A 19,979-nucleotide genomic window follows, 5' to 3' on the forward strand; every position below is an offset into this window, starting at 1 on the left:
TGCGACTTAAGTCACATTTATTGATTTTAGCCAGCATGACTACCTTTACACAGTTTCAACCACATCCCAGCTGGAAAACAAACCAAACACTTTAACAGGGTTAGTTCAGCAGTAACACATCAGATAGATTCACAATCTTACTTAATTTATATCCTAATTTTTCTGCACCCTAAAAAGATTACCTGTTTGTTTTCGCCGCTGTGTAAAGGTCCCATAACTGTTAAACATGCATATGACATTGAGTTGTAATCAAGACCACTAATCATAATGCACATTATTGATAAGTATACAGTACTGCATGACAAGTCAAATAAATATGAAAAAAACAGGTGAAGTCATTATTTCATATAAGGATATCAAACTCTTAATATGAATCAATACTGAAAACACAATGTGACAATGTAAAGTTTGCACAGCTAGTTATCACAATGCCGAAGCTTCCAGCAAACAGAAAACTTTTGTTTTGTTTAAATCTTCAACAGAGTCAGAATTGCACTTTTTTTCTCATTAGTTTCTACGTTCATATTTTTAACTTTACGCCTCAACAAACGAGCACTGGCAATCATGGCACGATTCACGCTTGTTGATGCCAATTTAGTTTTCTGTTTCCTGAAAACAAATTGCTTAACGATATAGAAAAAAAAAGGGAAAGAAAAAAGACAAAAGTAAGATAAAATGCGCTCCCTGCACATTTTTTTTCCCCAATAATACTAGCCATACCCAATGACCTTCACCAAACAAAGCTTGTAGTTTCCAATAATACATTCAGCTACACAAACACACTAAGGATGCTTGGAGCCGTTTGTTCAACAACAGGAGGCCAAAGGGGAGTTTTGGTTCTCAAAAGTTTGATTTGAAAACAAAACAATGTTTATATACCCCTGAATTTATTGAGAGGATCACTGATCTGCAGAATTCAATACAATCTTGGAATTATTGAGCTAATTCTACAACTATCTTCTTCGTCATGCAGAAAAGGGCACAGTTCCCATTGCGCTTATTGCTGCTCATAGTCACTTTTGAGTCTCAAGCCTTTATAGTGAGACAAACACAAAACACTCGTCTAAATTCTCCCTTGAAACAATGAAAGGCACTACTGGTCAGAAAGAAATAACTAAACAAAGCAAACGTAACCTCAGCCCAACTGACACCATTTGCAGTTAGTGCTCATCTGTCAGACCTTAAACGGTGTACCAAGATTTGGCACGATAAACCAAGAGAGAATCAAACAATTCCAATTTGGAATTTAATGGTCGCTATCGTAAAGAATTCTGTAGGTCAGCGGTCCCCTTTCAGTGATACGCCCTCGGTAAGACGCTTGGAAAAGTCTGATCGCCAAAATCTTCCTCCTTACCGATTCAAATGAGAGCGTTGTCAAGTTTCATCGAGTTATTTTGAACTATTCCTAGGAATAATAAATACACAAAAAACCCCAGAATTAGATCACCCTGGATTTTTGTGGCGAATATGGCAGTAGAACGAACATAACAGATAAATAACAGCACAACATATGATGAAACAAAAAAATGTCTAACTGATGTGTAACTCCTTTAGGATTAGGCAAAAGTTGTAGCCCTGTGGTTTGTGGAGTAAACTTTAGTTGAGTACATATTTTGTGGGACACACATACAGTATTAACTTGAGCTTATAATATCCTATACTGAATATCTCACAAACCATAGCACTACCACACTTTCCTAAAGGTTGATCATAATCGGTAAAAATTCTATAATTATGAAAAGTGCACAGATTAAAAACAAACCAAAAAAAAAAAAGGAAAACAAAGCATCTGCCCCTGTCTTCTTACTGCTGGATGGCATTGGTCAATAATCAATTAACAGGACTTATCAAAGCCACAAGCAGCAGCCCAGACAAAAAGTGATGTTTTCTTGTACATAAATACACGAGTAATGCTTTTGACATGCAGGATGCTTGATATAGAATTACTGTATGTTAAGAGTAACAGAAAGATGAAGAGGTAGGAGCCGATGAGGTTACATGCTCTGATGACACCGTAAAATATGGATGCAAATTTAGGCAGGTACGAATCCGTAAGTAAAGATCACACATCCCGCAGTCTATTTAACGCTGAGCTTTTATCTGAGCCATGCGGGCGAACGAGCCCTCAAGTTTATTTGTTTTTTTTTTTTCTCTCCTTCAAAAATTAAATGAGCCTTTCCTTCGGGAAACCCCGTGGACTAGCTCTACGCTCTTGACTTTTCTCCATCATGTCATATATGTGAGATATGCGAACGGTCATCAGAAGTGTGCGACTTCCGAGGGGGTTGCTCATCTTCTCCCCCGTCTCCATAATGTGAGCGGTAACTTTAATGCTGCTCACTCAAGCAGGGTTGACGCGACGCTGACCATTGTGGCGCTCTCTCTACATACTTGAGAGGAACAAATACTGCAGCAGGATCCTGCAAGATCATTCACCTGACCAAGAAATGTGTTAGAAGAATATAGAATTTGTTATACTGTATATATAGGTAGAAAAAAATTGCAAAATTTGCTCAATCTTGCAGGAATCCTTTGCATCAACCCTGCTTTTAGAATCGTAAAGCTAATGTTTCTATGATCCACAAGCAATACATTGAGTATTAAACATAAGCCCCACTCGTTTTTGTTTTACTATTTGCGCAACACAAGTTCAGCAAGGAGTTAAAGCTTTTGTGGCTACTACGACAGTACTTTGCTTTGTCCTCCCATACCAAAGTAAAATCAGGAGGATAAGGTTCCATTTGAACACAAATCGGTAACACGCCCACACACAAGTTCTAAGGGGTTAAAAAAAGAAGGGAGGACGATACTTACTGACCTGACACAAATCCTCTATTGTACTTCAGTGACCTTGGGAGTGATGCTGGCAATCTACTGCTCCTCATGGCAAAATGGAGACAGGAGAAGCACATAGACAGAGTAAGGGAGAGTAGGACACAACCAGATAAAAATATCAAGCGTTTGTTTTCTCAGGCACTTTTGCCGCATCTGTTCGGAAACATTTCATCCAATTTGTGCTCTTTCAGGATTGAAAATAATCACTTTCTTCAATACGATATTGTGACTGTTCACAGTAATCAACGAATCCATTTTTGCCAAAAGGTTGAACCTGAGGCACCTATGCTGAAGCGCACTTGTTTCATTTTCGGAGATCGATTTGTCGGATATCCTGTCTCCCTCCTCGTATGGCTTTGAAAAAAATCCATCGCGACATGAAAAGGTCACAGTGGAATGACCCTTCCGCCTACAATTCACTGACTATGCAGTAAGTCAAGTTAATCTTGTACCTCAACAACAGAAGAAAGCACTTAAAAAGCTTATACAGCTGCAAAGCCATGCCTTTCTATTGTGCATGAGTCGTTTTGCTGCAAAAGCATCACAGTTTAAAACGTGGAAGCAATCCCGAAATAATAAACAGCCACGGTAACAGGTGCTCCTTTACTGCCCATCCGAAAAAGTTCCTGATTTTTATGTCTTGATTCAAACGGCACACCCCTGGTCACACTGCAGGGTGAGATTGCATATTTTTTTTTTCAATCGTCTCGTAAACATCTAACAGTGGTTGAGCTTTTACTGTTGCAAGGAGCACCCGTGTCACCGGATGTCGTCTTTAGACATCCTCCTCATCAACTCGCCTCCATGATGTACTGCTGCCGGGCAACAAGCACACTCAGGAGGCGGAAGACTGAAGCACAAAGCGCCAAACCCACTTTGTACTTCCTATGTACAGCACAAAGACTATGGAAAGAATAGACACGCCAGTATATCCACAAAGACCCCCGAACACGATCGGGGCCGAACATCCTACATGCCTTGTTTGTCTACCACAGTCCAAACGTCTAGTGCACGCTGTACATACACCTGCGCATCGCCAAGACTTTACACAAGCACACACAAGCAGATGGTTAGTCACACAGTCGTCCCGAGAGAAGCGCGGGTCGGCCGGGGAGCAAAGCGAGCGAGTGGGGCTCTTTAACACTATGGCAGGCAGGCCCTCGGGCCCCCCGCCCTTTGTACACAGCAGTCCATTGCAGACTCGGCAGCCTCAGCTTCAGTCGCAGTAGATCTTGTACTTCTCGCTACAGAAGACCGCCGGGCCTCCCAGGAGGCCGCTGGGCACGGCAACGCCATGCTCGACTTGCCCGGAGCCGACGCAGGTGAGAGCCTGACTTCCGTTGGGGTTGCCGGCAGTGCCTGCGGAGGCCCTGCCGCGGGTTTTGGATCGCGCGGCGGCCCCTGTGCGCCGCGTCTGCTCGTGGTCGAACTCCAGGTCCTCCAGGCGCTGCGTCAGGGCCAGCTTCTGCTGTATGGCCATCCTCAGCAGAGAGTTGAGGGTCTTCTTTTCATCTTCTGCTGCAGCCAGCTGTCTCTGCATGGCCTCCAACTGAGTGACATATTCGTCGCAACTGGAGGTGAAGCAAAAACATGGACAAATTCAGCTGGGAGCACATTACACTACATTCAGTTGATTATACACCTATTATACACACTGATGTTCATTCACATTGACAAAAAATCTAACAACGGCATACATGGAAAGCATACATGTTTTGTTTTACTGTACTTGTTATACATGCACAACAGTCAAGATGTAAAGAGTGAATATCCACTCATGCACAGTATACACACCATTGCCACACGCACGCACGAACGCACTCTTCCCAGAGTGTTTTCTTGCCCACCAGGTGGAGCTAGTCAGCTTCCAAGTCTACAAGGAGCTCTGCAGCAGCAACCTGTTTGGTTCTCACTATTTTGAGTTTGCCAGAGAGCTGGTTCCATAATGATAATTATAATAATAGTAATTAACATAAATTAATGGGATGAAAAAAGAAAAACCTCCCTACTTGAAAATCAAGAGCCACCAGCAAGAAAGTATAACACCTAAGCAATTGGGGGAATCATCAAGCTTCAAGAGGTATTGAATGAAATAAAGGGTGAGCTATCTAATTCCTGCCAATGCACCAAAACACCCAATTAGGCTTTTGATTAGGAATAAACTTTGATAGTCATTGAGGAACTGAGAGATCCCTCGATTAAAGACAAACTGGGAAGGAGATGAGCCGAAATAAAAACTTTTCATCACACTTTTCAAACATAAGTGTGACCATTACTGACATGCTTTTATCATCTATGTGCAAAGTAATGCACACAAACTGTCCCACATGACGGCATGCTTGCCGCACTCTGTTAATGTCCTCCATCAAATATTGCAATTTGATTCGTGCCACCGCTATGACAAAAAAGCGACAGTGGCTCTCTCAAAAAGTCGTCGACAAAGATTTCAAAGGGACGCTCGTTGGAAGACAACTCACCGCTGTTGAGGGAGGAGCCTTTTTTTTGTGTAAATTCTCCAATGGTGACATCACCCTTCTCCGATTTCTGCCTGTGACATATTGACGCTGTACTGTGTCTGTGTTTATTTAAATAAATACATTCTGATGCTATGGTTTGCAGATAGAGTAAAATGATGATGCTCAGTTTATTTTATGATTAAGCCATTTCTTTTTTAAAATTCATTCCCGGATCAAAGCTTTTTCCAAAATGTTTGCTAAATGCCATTTGGAGTTACTGTCCTGTTATGGAAAATAAATAAATAAATGTAGTCCCATGTACAAAGGCTACTAGAGTTTGAAATGATCTTGAGGGCTCAATCTCAAAACAGTGACACCATGTACAGATGTTTTGCTGCGTGTGTGTTGCACGTGCTCCTAGAGTTGTGAACCCGACTGACCACGGGCCAAACATAACCTTCACCCCTCCCTTGTGTGTGCAGTTTGATTCCCAGTGGGACACACACTCAGACAAAAGGGATCAGTCCTGCTACATTAAACCCACTATGATGAGGGTGGGAGGGCAGCGAGTCGACTTAGGGCTGGGTGGGGGCTAAGAGGGTTTTTCCCGGGAAAAAAAAAACTGATAAGTCTATTCTTGGACTGCGTGGATACAATAGGAGCGCTTCTGTGCTGGTGAAAGGGTGAAATGTACAATAGCAGAGGAAAAGGCTTTCACAACTTGAACAAACTGCAACTTCTCTGCATCATGTGACGACGATCAATTTGTCGCATGATCCCTCAACTATTGCATCATGCATGCAACCGTAAATCTGAATCACTAAAGAGCAGACACATAACAAACGCACAGCTGTTGTGGTGTCTGAGACCTGATTGGTCATGGGGGGGTGGCTATCCCTCAAAGAGAAGGGTGGAGGAGATTGAATTGAATGATGAAGAAGGAGACAACTAACAAAGGGGCAGCAGGTCCGACGAGAGTTAGGAGCAAAAGTGACTCGGCCGAATGGCTGGACTGCTTAAGAGAGGAAGCCTGCTTTGAGGACATGTCTTAGGAATGCGAAGAGGCAAGAGCTAACATGACACGAGAAACTGCCGCTGGAAGGACGCAATCACAGCAGCCCACATAAAAGGACATACCAGACCTTACTTTGAAATCTAAACTATGACTGCCGCAAAACAACACTACACATTTCTCCTTTTTGTTTCACTTGGGCACACGATAAAACCAACTGTTCACCCCTGAAATGGTGAACACCGAAGAGAAAAAAAAAACAGCATGTGAAGGACTCTTTCCTCCCTTTCTTCTTTAGGAGATGTGAGAATCGGGTTGGTGGTGAGGAAGGATAGAGGGCTGGGTACACAAAGGAAAGGGAGTGTGGGAAAACACCAGTCCCTCACATAGTCCCCCAAATGAACCTCCTGCTGTATGGGACAGAATTTACATACCAATACAAGAATCCCATAAACAGATTGTAATTCATGCTGAGGAAACAGAATGCTGACAACAACCAGAGATTGCCATATTGTTCGCAAACATGATGAACCTCAAAAAAACTGTGATTCAAAGTCTCCTTTCAGTATTACACAGCCAACTTGCAGCAATGTGGTTCTGCGTAGCACGTACCACAGGGCCATCAACCAATTTACACCGCGGACTAAGGAGTTGTTTATGTTGCACACTAAGGAGCCCAGCACTCAAGAATACCACCCCCATCTCTCATTGGACCTCTTCCTGAGCTGGGCTTTGGACGGAAAAGTAGTCATAAATGTATGTTGACAGAACTCGAGGTTCTTGAAGCCAACAAGCATCCCCTACAACCAATCATCGATACAAAACCAAGAGGGAGAACGTTTCAGCAAACTCAAAAGGTATGCGACAAACTTGGAGGACATATGAAACCATTTATGATGGGGAGGGGAAAAAAAAAAAAAAACAAGAGTAAGAGGGCATAGAATCAAGGGGTTGATGTGTAATCCAGACCACACTAAAGTGGGATTACACACAGAACCTTTGACCGGCTTCTCTTTGGAATAAGAAAAGATTAGTATGTGCCTGGGACCATCGAGCCCCTCCTTTGACAAACACAGATCAAAAACAACATCCCTCACACAACAATCACACGTAATGTACTCATGTGAGATGCTAAACATACAAGGTGTACAGTACCAGTCTAAAGTTTAGAAACAACAGTTAATTCTTTTTTTTTTGCATTATTTAAAAATTAATTTATTATTAATTAATACTTGAGTCATCAACATTATAAAGAATTATCTGGTGAACCAAAAAAAAAAAACATTGATATTTAAATACCTTCAGATTTTTCACAGTACCTTTATATACCACAAGGTTTGTACACCCTGGTAATTTTTCTTATGGCGCTATATGTCCTGGAATAACTTGTGTGCATTACAAGCGTTAAAAGCTTGAATATCTTGATCCTTTAAGTTTATTTGAGGCCTTGTTACTTTGAAGGTTGTTCCAAAATTTGGGACTGGTACTATAATATTGCTGGAAAATTCTAGTAAATTGTCCTACCGTGTGGCAAACATAGCGCGGAGGGAAGAAAAGGTGGCTGCGTCCTCCTTCAGGGTTTTCAGCTCATTCCTCAATTTCATCATGGTCTCCGTCACCATAGCCTTTTCGTTTTCGTACTTGCTCTTCAGGTTGGCGAGGGCAACCTCAGCTGTCTGTAGGCAGCAACAAGATTGAAGGACAGCCATGAACGTTTACCATTTACTGTAGATATACTTCTTTCTTCTATATTGTATGTTAAAACATATAGGTAGCTTGGTCCTTTGTAGTCTGCTCCTTTCCTTTTATTGTTAGTCAGTTGTTCGAAAATGAGGGGCTTTCATGTCTGTTATGACTCAAGCACACCATACAAGTATAAAGGGACAACAACTCCACGCACATTTCTTTGTGCAGCTGACACTAAAGGACTGCTGTCCCCAACTATGTTGGCTCCTGACCACAAACAACTTTGCTCAACAGCTGAAAAGGCTTAAACTAGCTTCCACTCCCATTTACTTTGTCTATTCTTCAAGACAAAGTGATGCATGCTTGGGATATGGAATTATCTGTGAAAGACATCCAAAGACAAACCCACCTGCTTATTAGCCTTGAGAACAGTCCTCAGAGTAGCAATCTGTTCTCTCTTTGTGCTGAGGAGGGATTTCAGTTTGAGGATCTCCTCCATGCAGGCCTCCTTGTCCTTGTCGGCCACGGTGCCGAGCTCCAGAGAGGCCACCCTCTGGCGCGACAGCTCTGTGGTGCGGTCCACGGCCAGCTGTAAGTGCTTGATCTGGTCCCTTATGATGGCCACCAGATTGTAGATGTTCATGGGCTCGCGGCGGTGGTCGGACACAGGAGACGGAAGGGAGGAGCCCGGAGACGGAGCGCCATCACTGAGCTCGGTCTTAACGGGCTCTGGGAAGAGGCCCTTGGTGAGCAGGATGGGAGAGCGGCGATCGCGGCCTTCGGGGCTGTTGCGCCCACCCTTGCCCTCCTTGTAGAAGTCGAGCATAACACGGTTGGGGGTCTCGTTGTTGCACATGCACACATGGTTGTAGAGGGTCGCCAGTTCTTCGCTGAACGTGACCAGCTCATCCTGAGCAACAGTCAGACTACCCTGAGATTCACCCGCGACGTCACTCAGCTGATAGCAAAGGGGCGGAAAAGAACAGCATGAATGAGTTTGGTGCTGACTTTTGACATCTGACTTTTAAGCGGCATGTCATATTAAACATACCTTACGCAGCTCCTTCTCCAGCTTGTTCTTCTCATCTTTCTCCAAACCTCTTGTCTTCTCCAGAGTGGACAGCTTTTCTCCGAGTGTAGTCACATCGTTTTCTAGCCGGCTGCGCTCCTCTTCATAGCGGGACTGACATGCCTGGTACTCGGCTTTTAAAGTCTTGAGTTCCTCCTTTAGCTCCCCAGCTTCCGAAACAGCAACCTGGAAAGGCAAAGATGATGGTAACCCATCTTAAGTTGGTTTTTGCTGATCTACGCAAATGCACAACACCCTCCTAACCTTGTACTTGCACTCCAGGATCTCTGGCCCATTGATGTCCACCTCATAGTAGTCTCCTTCTTCATTGCTGTCGCGTTCTTTCTCATTGTCCAAGGCTGACTGCCGCTCCTTGCTGGCCTGAAGCTTGCGGATGGCGTTAAGGTTCTCGGTCAGACGGTTCACTTTCTCCTGATGCTCTGATAGAGCGCCATTGGCCTGCTCAAGTTGTTTCTGGGAGTCTTGCAGGGTGGATAGCAGGTTGACCTTCTCACGCTCCATCTGTGAAGAGACAACCAGTTCATAGAACGTGATGAGATGTGTGGCAATTTCATTGTCCAGCTGTCAGCAACATGATCAGGGAACAGGGTTTTTCAGTGGCATGCGTTTTAAAATATAAAAGTCACGGGATCTATCAAACTCAAAAAATGCTACTTAAGTCATAAAAATACACGATTTGGTCTTGGCCAAAACACAAACCTGAATCAGTTGCTGCTTAAGCTTCTGGATCTCAGAGATGTTCAGCTCGCTCAGTAGGTCATCCACAAGACTAGGTGCTGGCTGGAACAGGTCATCCTTCTTGGATGTGCGGTTGTCTTCGGCGAGCAGCTTACTGAAGCCGTTCTCGTAACCATGAAGCGCGTCGTCATTGTTGGGTTCAGTGGTGGCATCGTCCACCGAGAATTTCAGGCCATCCAGGGAGATGCTAAGAGGATTGCAGGGGCAAACGGGAGGGTGATGTGAAAACAGCTAAAGGTATTGCGAGATGATGGTGAGATTCTGGTCCTGTTGAACACATACCTGTTGTAAAGTGTGTCCCCAATGTTCATGCAGTGGGACAACTCCTTCCTTAGAGAGGCCTTAAGCTCACGCTCAGTCTTGATGGTCTCTAGGGCTTCACCTAGCTGACGCTCAGCGATCTCTTTTAGACGGATGGCATCCTCCAGCTGGCTGTTCAGAAACTGCGTATCCTCCTCCAGACGACGGATTTCATGTTTTAAACCTTCAAACTCAACCTGGGCAGAGAAAATAAAATAAAAGCAGAGAGCAAAGGTTTGATGTGTTAAAAGGTTTAGAATAAATTGTAATGCTTTTGAGTGGCATGGGATAATATACACTGACCTGGAATGATTTGAAATTGTTCAAGTTGGACGGGTTTTGGTCGGTCAATGATAGGAGCAAAGCGAGGAGGAATATGTAAAGTTTGTGAATTTTGGCGGTCGAAATGTTAATTTTGTGAAGGGCAATAACAAATAAAATTGAATATTTGAATCATTCAAGAAATGCTTGAATGAGGAGAGAATGTGTTGTTTAACATGTTCTAAAAAGTATTTTCCTTGTCCTGAAAAATGTTTTTTTGTGGGGCTGAAACATTGGAAATGCGTGGATAAGGACTTTTCTTGTTGATTTTGTGGTATCGCTTTGTATTCAATTTGGGTCACTTCCTGTTCAATTGAGGTAACCTGCTGTTGATTTAGGGGAACTTTATAATCACTTCCTGTTTAATTTGTGTGACTTCCTGTTGATTTTGTCGCAGTTTCAGGTCAGGTCCTGTTCAATTGAAATCACTTCCTTTTGATTTTGCAGAACGTCCGGGCCACCCTCTTCAATCACTTCTTGTCACTTTATGTTGTTTTGGGGAAATTTCTGAGTCAGTTTCTTTTCATTTGGGGGCATTTCCTGTTGATTGTAGGGGACTTCAACATCAGTTTCTGTTCATTTTAGGTCATTTCCTAATGATTTTAGACCACTCCCAGCTACTTCCTCTTCAATTGGGTCACTTCCTGTTGATTTTGGGGCCTTTCCCACATCACTTCTTGTTGATTTTACGGCTCTTCCAATCAATTGCTGTTCAATTTGGGTTGCTTCCTGTTGATGTTGTGGCACTTATGGGTCACTGGTCACTTCCTGTTGATTTTGTCATTGCTTGGAAACTTGTTCTTTTAGTCACAACCGACTGCTGCTCCCATATCGAGTGTTCCTGGTCAAGGTCAGCAGCACTCCATGTGCACTATAAGCAGTACCCTGCTTCTGTCGCCTGACTCCTGAGACACTGGTTGGAGGAACAGAAATTTTCTCCAAAGACCTCACCAAACTCCTCCCATGCGTGAGATTTTACCTTAGCAACGACCCAAGGTCCATTCTCATTGGCCCGCCGGTTCCTATCGGTTGCTCCTGGCCCAAAAAAGCCAGATAGGACTATATTTTGAAAACATGCCCCACTGTCAGTTTCCACAATGTTCATGGTACAATGCTACACGCCAATGCAACACCATGGCATATGGAAAAATCTGAGTAATCGTGCAAAACCCTCCTGAAAAAAGGGCATCTTACCATCCTTTAATCGGAATTCAGAGGTTCTTTCGCGGTGTAGACATGAAAGCCTGAAAAAAACAGCAACTCACCTGGCTCTGCTTGAGCCCCGAGACCTGCTTCTGTAACGAGATGTTTTCTTCCTCCAGCTCGGTGTAGTCCTGCAGCAGACGAGCCTCGCGGAACTTGTACTCCTTGATGTCATCACGCAACTGATTCCTCTGGAGCTCCACTACCTGGCTGTTCTGTAGCATAAAAAAGAAGGCCCAGACGAGACATCCAAGAAGACAAAGAAAATTGTCAGTGAAGACCTTTCCAAACATTTTCAAATTACAACAGAGGAGGATCTGCGGAATGACAGGATAGCATCGCTTTAATGTAACTGTATGTGTCAGATTGTCTCATTAACTAATTCTAAATCTCCATCTGGTCGTATCCGATGTCTTTGCTGAAGACATTAGATGCCAGGTTTTTTCCGACTGTAAGGTCACAAAAATACACTTAAGTTTACCCGATGACATGTATTCAATGGCAAGATTGAAGACATCTTAATGGAATGAATGCATATTTTGAGAAGATGTGCACAGCACACTGTCATGCAGTGCAAAAAATCCTTCATGAATTATAAAAATGTAAGAAAGCCAAGAGAAATCCCCTTCCCCCACTTGTCCCCGCAAACCCAAATCTGTAACGATACCCTGAGTTCTACTGGCTCACCTGCTTGTTACAAACGTGTCATATGCTCTTGTTAACAAACCATATACTTTATAATGGCTGCATACGTTTAATGAATATTAAATAATGACATACACAAGCTCAACTGTGTGGTGGGTGATGTGAGAAAGAGGAATTAAAGCACATGCACTCACACATCGAGGAAGGTGTCATTGCTCAAAGCCGGGTGGGAAGCACGTGGGACTTTACATGTGTGTATGTGTGTGTGTGTGTGTGTGTCATTCTCTCAGAGAGGACCTAATAGCAGAGGCATAATTAGCCTGCCAATCCGTTTGCCAAGTGGCCGCTACCACTCACGCTGACACACCAATCACATTAGCTGGGGCATGCTAAATTATTCTATCAGATCAGAGCCATCACCTGACAAATTGACTGAACAAGGAACTTTGGTGGACATCAGTGATTTTGTTTCTCAATTACAACTGAACTTAATTTCCACTATAATGGACTTAAAAGACACACACACACACCGACAACATTACGACTTATATGCCCTAAGAGACATTTAATCTATGCAACACAACCTTGATCTAATTGGGAGTATTTTCTGCAAGTGAACACAACATGCTTTATGTTTGCCACATGAAACGAATAATCACCATGTGCAAAGCAGAGCTGCGGCAGCTTTGTAAAGTCTAATTCATATTCGGGAGGGGTTGCGCATATTTAATGAGTTTGGGTGTTTCTGAGACATTTTGAGATGTAACGATACGAGACACATCAAGTGTAATATAAAATAATGACCAACATACATTTACATACATCCTTGTTTTGTTTTTGTTTTTTTAACAGGAAAACTAAAATATCACTACGAGTGATTTGAAATTAATCAGAGCATCCTGATTTTCTCCTGTAGGGCTGCAGATATTGAGACTGGGTTTTAATCAAATGTTTGTTTTTATTTTGCTTTGGTGGACAAAGAAATATCAATACAGAAGAAGACAACATAATTCCACTTAATTATGACTGATCAACTTTAAAATATTTTTTGATAATCAATATTTTTTTGTTGTTGTATTTCATTCTCATGTGTTTTGGTCGAGATGAAATGACGTCACAACAATAGAACACACATTTAAGTCAGCCTGTTTAGTTTGAAAATTACGACCCTTAAGTGCAGTGCATTCTACTGTGTACTCCATTGCCGAAAAACAGCCAAAAGAAAAAGGATCTCATGCTGTGCAGGGACGAGAAATCTTATGGTTTCCAAATTATGGCACTCATCCCATCCCTAATCTATATAACTTGCATTGCCTATTTATTTATAATGCATTCAGTTGTGTGGAAGCAAAAGCAATTTTCAGTCATTTTACTTAGGCTGTGTTTATACTGCAGGTATATCTGATTCCAATTAGATCCACGCTCAAATCCGATTTTTAGGCCTGACTGTCCACACTATCTATAGGCGGGTTGTCCAAATGTAATCTGGCCCAGTACAGGCTGGGTGACATTTTTGACTCACCTGACAGGTGGCTTTAGCAACAACAACTAACAAAGGCAACAACAACATGGGACAGGGTAGAAAAAAATCACTCCCGACACACGTGCCCTTTTCTGAAAGCAATTGTTTGAGAGCAGAGTGCATTAATATTCGTAGGCAGCCTATGTTACCAATCGGCAGCTCATGCTTAAACTGCTTCGGTCGATAACACCGCTACACTGAAGCATGGCAAATTTGAGTTTCCAAACAGTCGGAGTGAACCAGGCGCACAGCAGAACTCTAGTCACTATGACTTTGGCATGAAAACGCATTTTTCAAAACACTCAAAGACAGTTTCATAGATTCAGAAATCCTAAAGATAATGTGTCAGCTGGTTGCTTCTGCATTTACTTGGTCAAATGACATTAGAATCAGCTGGACGCTATGTGCTGTTGATTTAACATGAATACAGGCCAGATGCAAACTTAATTAAAAGACCCCCTCCATCCAGTTGCATGGCATGCCAGAGCTTTGACCTTTCACTTCCATATCGAGCGCCACACGGTATGTTTCCGCACCGGAGGTGGGGTCAGATGGCCAGACTGCCTGACAGAAGCTTATTGGAGTAAAGGAAGACCTTGTGAACTAAACAAGGAATGGGACACTAACACCTCCTTGGCTGGTGGGAAAATCTGTGTGGCTGATTAGATAGTGAGGTCTCACCAACAGGGACAAAGAAAGAGCTTGCTCCTTCCCCCAACCAACCATAACAAGCGACGTCTGGACAGCTGCTCATGCACCACACACGAACTCACAAATGTGTTGCTTCCGTTCAAAGTGGGTGGGCACTTTTTGCTAAAAATACACTCAGGCAGCCATGTTTGAAAGAAGAATCCAGAGTACAGTGAATAATGTATGCATGATATAGCAGATGGGTCACTCATAATATTTCTAGGCCACTGTGCTGCAAAATGTCTCAAAAGCACATCACTACGCAAGGCTTTTAAAAGTCCCAGCTCAAAATGTCTGACGGACTGTCAACTGCACCAATAAAAGCTTAACGGCTTGCTGATGCTGAGCCTGCTTAAATCACCCCAGAGCTCGGAGTTATTTCCCAATGTGTTTAAGCTTCTATAGTCAAAACTTCAATGTGAAATAGCTCAGTCACAGTAGCAAAGTATCAGGATTACGCCAAATGTAGATTAGGATTTTCATGCTTTGTTTAAGGCTATTTTCTTAACACCAGAAAATCCAACTTGCCATTCCACAGTCAACATTGAAATGGATGACAGTTGGTGACAAATGGTGTTGTCCAGACTCGGGCAGACAGCACCAGCTAGAAGTATGACCAAATAAAAAATAATTCACATAAGAATCAAGATTTTATTTTATTTTTTTCATGATGATTTTTTGCACATTGTAGATTGAAGCAGAAATCATTGTCAATAAAATCATGTTGACTTAAAAATCGATTTTGAGAGCGCTAATCTGAATTGAATTGTGAGATGGTAAAACATTTTCACCCCTACTATCTCCATAGTAGGGGGTTTACATACTGGTTTACATACTGTTTATCTCATGTATAAAATATTCCTTTCAATTAATACACCCCATATGAGCACAACATTTTACAGTATCTGTTCACGTCTCAGTAAAACTGCAGTAGATTCAGAAAATGCTCACCAGACTTGAGTACCATCACATGACAATAGAGCAAGGAAATATTGATGCCATCAAACGATGGTAACAGAGTTCACGCATTCACGTGTCCGTCCACCGGCTCAGATTCTCCTGACTCCAATCAGGAAGACATACTTTCAAATTAACAGCCTCTGAGTTTGAATGCAAATTCAGGGACTTGTATATTTCCCACTGTTCAAGAATGGCCTGGATAAAAGTGTGCCTTCATGCACTTAACAGTTGTGAGAGGTGGAGAAACGCGACCCCATTAGTGAACATGTCAGACTGGGACAGTCTAATGCCCTGTTGATTTTTTTTCAAGTCAATTGATCCGATGCAGAAACATCCTCTTGACATTGGCACGTCAGGCTTAAATCAAAACCGGCACTTGGGTTGCTTTCTGCAGGCCGACAAAAGACGAGACATCTTCTGGAGTTAATACAGAGGCAACTCTGCCAGATATCGTCTCGTGACTTCAAAGGCTACACATAGACACAGTGGTCATACAGAAGGCAGATTTAGCAGAGTTGGATTAAATGTTGCTGGCTGCTTTGACCGGCTAACCCACATAACATCTGGAGGGTTTGGAGTAGTTGAGCTGTCGAGTCCCTCGAGCAGTCAGAAGCAGTTGAATAGTAACTCACTGTTTTTTGATTAACAGTTAATTACTCGGAATATTTAGTGAGCCTCGATATTAAGGTGGTCTCAACGCTTTGCTAACTCATCTATCAAAGAGTTTTCTGCAGTACCTTTTATTGTGTCTGTTGTAAACCTCAAAATGTGAAACCGTCACCCACTTTGACCTTCAACGACAAGAACAAGTCTTTACAGTCATTTGTTGTCATTTACAAACATTTTTTCAAATGGCAAAATTTAGGGATGTGAACTCGATGGAGGAATAGGATGGTGTGGTGATAAGATAGCATGACTGATAGTGGATTTTCAAATGAATGTTTTGTCTTATTCTGCTGATCGCCCAGAGTTACAAAACACACGGGTTGAGCTGTCTTAACTCAATGTTACAAGAAATAACGCTGCTGTCTTCTTAAGCTGCCAACCCTCAAAGAGTCCCTCTACATTTGCCTTACGTTACAGAATAATAAACCAAAGGATGACTTGTTTTACTATCATCTGAACCTTGCCACACCTTACATGCAGTGTGAAAATGAGTCCACATTCTTCTGTTCTTTTGATCAAGCCATTCTAATTATCCATCCAACATAGAGATTGAAAGAGCCTAATGTATACTCCAATCATGTTTGACATTTGAATGGCCTTCTTACTATGGTGAATGACATAAGGTTTGGAAGGAATAAAAAGGAATGCGCATCCCCATTTTGCACAAATAATGAAAGCCATCACTGTAGGCATATTCGTCTTTTGTCGTAAATTAATTGAATGATGTCATGCCTATTAGCATGCGCCTCCTCTACAACGTTCCCCCGCTTTTTGTGAAGGCTTAATCCCGTTGACTGCATCGCAGCAATGAAATGTGTCTGGGGGATACCCTGTTGTCATCAGAGATGGCCTGTGAGATTTAGCTGTGATGTGCGTAACATGCAGATCTAGGCTTGTTCAAGGTCTATTGATGCCATGAAGGCTCTTCCCCTTTGAGGAAACACAAAAAGCCCTACTGTCGCTTTCATTCAAATTTCATCTAACATTTAAATAATTCAGACAAATTCTGTCTCAGGAAAGAATCACTATTCCCCAAGTAAACAAATTCACCACCGCTAAGACTGTGATTTTTTGACTTTCCGTTTTATCATGCATTTTCTCATATTCCTGTGAAGAACCAAATGGTCCTGGTATCTCATTGAAAAGTGGTATAAAGTTATTAATGATCTATTGAAAGAAATCCAGTGAGGTGCATGTGGTTTCCGTGACATCCGACTTAGACCGACTTGGAAGCAGTGCTCTGCGGCTGTTGACCCAATTAAAAACAGGGGCTCAGAGATTTTCAGAACTTAAGTCGTTTTAGAGGCATGCCCATTTTTAAGTATTTCACTAATCTCAGTAAAGAAACACTGCTGACATCTGTTGCAAGCTATGCATGATAGAAAACAGCATTGGTCCCCCGCAGCTATACTACGGTTTTATTTTTTTTTTATATTGCTTTTTTACCACTAGCCTATGCTGTAGTTACAGTATTCATTTGAAATTAAGGCTTTGCTTGGATCATAGAAAGAATGATGACATGTTCAAAGTATCAGAAAGTATTGTAAAAGTTGGTTAAAAGCATCGTGAAATTGTCTGATGGACACATGAAATAAAGGCTCTGAAGATGACCAACAAATCCTGCTCTCCAATCAGTTTGTTCATCTCTTTTCACCCCTTTAGGTCTTTCCTGTCTTTCAATCAAAAAGCTTTCAAAGGTCTTCAAGCTTCTTCTCATCACTAGCTCCATCACACATCACATGCCCAAAGACACGCAAGGCACACTTTACTCTCTTGTCTCCCCTAATGAGGTCAGCTCTGAGTACAAGCAATGGATGCCATGCCGGGGTCAGACATTGTCCAATGTGGGGCAGAGACAATAAGGGTTTGCATTATCTATGTTTGGAACGCTGACAGGAGTACAAAGTGTTGGATTGGATAGATCAGGGGTGTCAAACTTATTTTTATAGTGGGCCACATTGTAGTTATAGTTTCTCTCAGAGGGCCGGAATAAATTTTAAATAGTCTAAAAAAGCATCCTTAACAGCCATTGCTTAAAATTTTACGAACCCCGGAATTTCTCTAAAATCCTGAAAATTTAGGACTTCAAAAAAGAAAAAAGTGTCAATTAAACGCCATTTTCACTTGTTTACATCCTTACCTAGTTTTGAAGTCAGAGGCCGGTAAAAAACTGTTCAAAAGATAGATCTGGAACAGATTTTTTTTTTTTTTTTAAGATAACCTGCAAGTTTAGCTAGAAACGTAAATCATATCAGCATTTGGTGGGCCACATAAAATGATGTGGCGGGCCGGTTCTGGCCCCCGGGTTTTGAGTTTGACACCTGTAGGATAGATTGTGTTAAATACAATTCCTTGGCAAGGGCTAGCATTAGGTCGTTTCAGATTGAGGTTCCCGTAGTGGCATTGTAAAAAGAAATACAGAGTAAAAGGAGGGAAACTTGCTAATCTCTAACATTGTAGTATTTCAGAAAACAATTGATTGCAGATGAAGCCATAATATTTACAATTCATTCAAATATACAGTATGTCCCTTTTTCTAGGTTTTTCCTGAAATATATAATGTGAACAACACCCAAGATGTATAACACAGGTGGAGAATATCATAATAGTCCAACGGCTAGTGTTATTTCAAGTCAGCTCCATCTCTAAAAATGATGATCAAGCAGGTGAAAATAGATCCACTGCACAAGCTACAATCAAATATGAATTCTTCAAGGCTTGGCCATATCTGAAAGAATCAGAGTTGACCGGATGCCACACTTACAGTATGTAGATGCCTTTCCATTGATGGTTTTACATTATCGAATGAATCCACAAATTTTCACAAAAAAAGAGTTTTCTTCATATGACACATTGTTACATTGGAAACACACTGCAAGAAACGCCATGATTCTTAAAAAGGGAGGCAGGAAGTAGTTCTTGTTCTGGTATGACGCAAACGTGAATGGGAAAGTCAAAAGGAAGGAATTAAATATTTAACATTCTTTTGTAGTCTATTTTTAGGTAATTACTTACTTCTCTCATTTCTTGGGATATTGTGCTCAGGCGTTCATTCTCTGACTGTGTGTTGGTCAGAATGTTGCGAGTTTGGCGGAGCTCATTCTGCAGTTCAAGGACCCTCTGTTCGTAGTAGGCCTCCTTACAGGCCGACTCCTGGATAAGAGACTCCTCTCGGCTCTCACCATCCGCTGCCACTTTCCGGTGATTGGAGTAGGCTTGTCCAAATGCCTAGAACATAGGATGAGCAATCTGAATTAGAACATACAGTCTGGAAGACAAAAAAAAAGTTCATTAACTAAGCAGGACTATTTTTATATACAGTAACTGGTCTACCAGTGAGGCTTAGCAGTGGACTGGGGCTCACTTCACCCTGGAAAAATAATCAGTTTAGCTCCATCTGGGCCACTCCACAAATTCCATCCCATCCCCCACAATCCTCACCACTGCACGTGCACCGCAGTAACTGAACTGAAGGGAAAAGTAGATCAATGGGTCTAAAGCGTGGGCGATCATGAGAGGTCTGTATCCTAATACTCTTAATACTGCAGGAGGGATATCATAAGAGAGTTGAGGAAGGTCACCAGCTCCGTATTTGAATTTTATACAGATTAAGTAACTAAGGAGGGCACGTTTGAAGATAATTCTACCTTCTGCAGGGATTTCATCTGCTATTGCGAGCCGGGACACAGTTGTTAAATTCACCTCACAAATGTTATACTTAGCATGTTCATGGGCTTTAAAAGAATTGGGGAAAAGTTGAGGTAGAGACGACCAACTAGGTAGAGAGTGAGAAATGTATTGGTCGCAGCAGAATCTAGGTTAGGTAATTCCCTCTCATCATAATCACCTGCCAGA

The 19,979-nt window shown here is 42.1% G+C and overlaps 1 protein-coding gene across 1 annotated transcript in view; it reads right to left on the minus strand.

Moving 5' to 3' along the window:
- Positions 1-19,979, minus strand: part of LOC148427718 (protein bicaudal D homolog 2-like) — a 32,354-nt gene continuing 12,375 nt past the window's right edge. Inside the window, exons 2-10 of the mRNA XM_088407695.1 lie at positions 19,140-19,352; positions 11,704-11,856; positions 10,100-10,314; positions 9,779-10,004; positions 9,323-9,580; positions 9,041-9,244; positions 8,399-8,947; positions 7,828-7,979; positions 1-4,406 (exon numbers count right to left, since the gene is read on the minus strand). Of these exons, the coding sequence (XP_088263821.1) occupies positions 4,052-4,406; positions 7,828-7,979; positions 8,399-8,947; positions 9,041-9,244; positions 9,323-9,580; positions 9,779-10,004; positions 10,100-10,314; positions 11,704-11,856; positions 19,140-19,352 (2,325 nt within the window). The 3' untranslated portion in view covers positions 1-4,051. The remainder of the gene's footprint in view (positions 4,407-7,827; positions 7,980-8,398; positions 8,948-9,040; positions 9,245-9,322; positions 9,581-9,778; positions 10,005-10,099; positions 10,315-11,703; positions 11,857-19,139; positions 19,353-19,979) is intronic.

Source organism: Hippichthys cyanospilos, chromosome 2 (assembly GCF_059441005.1).
Source record: "Hippichthys cyanospilos isolate Australia breed blue-spotted pipefish chromosome 2, RoL_Hcya_1.0, whole genome shotgun sequence".
Lineage (NCBI taxonomy): Eukaryota > Metazoa > Chordata > Actinopteri > Syngnathiformes > Syngnathidae > Hippichthys > Hippichthys cyanospilos.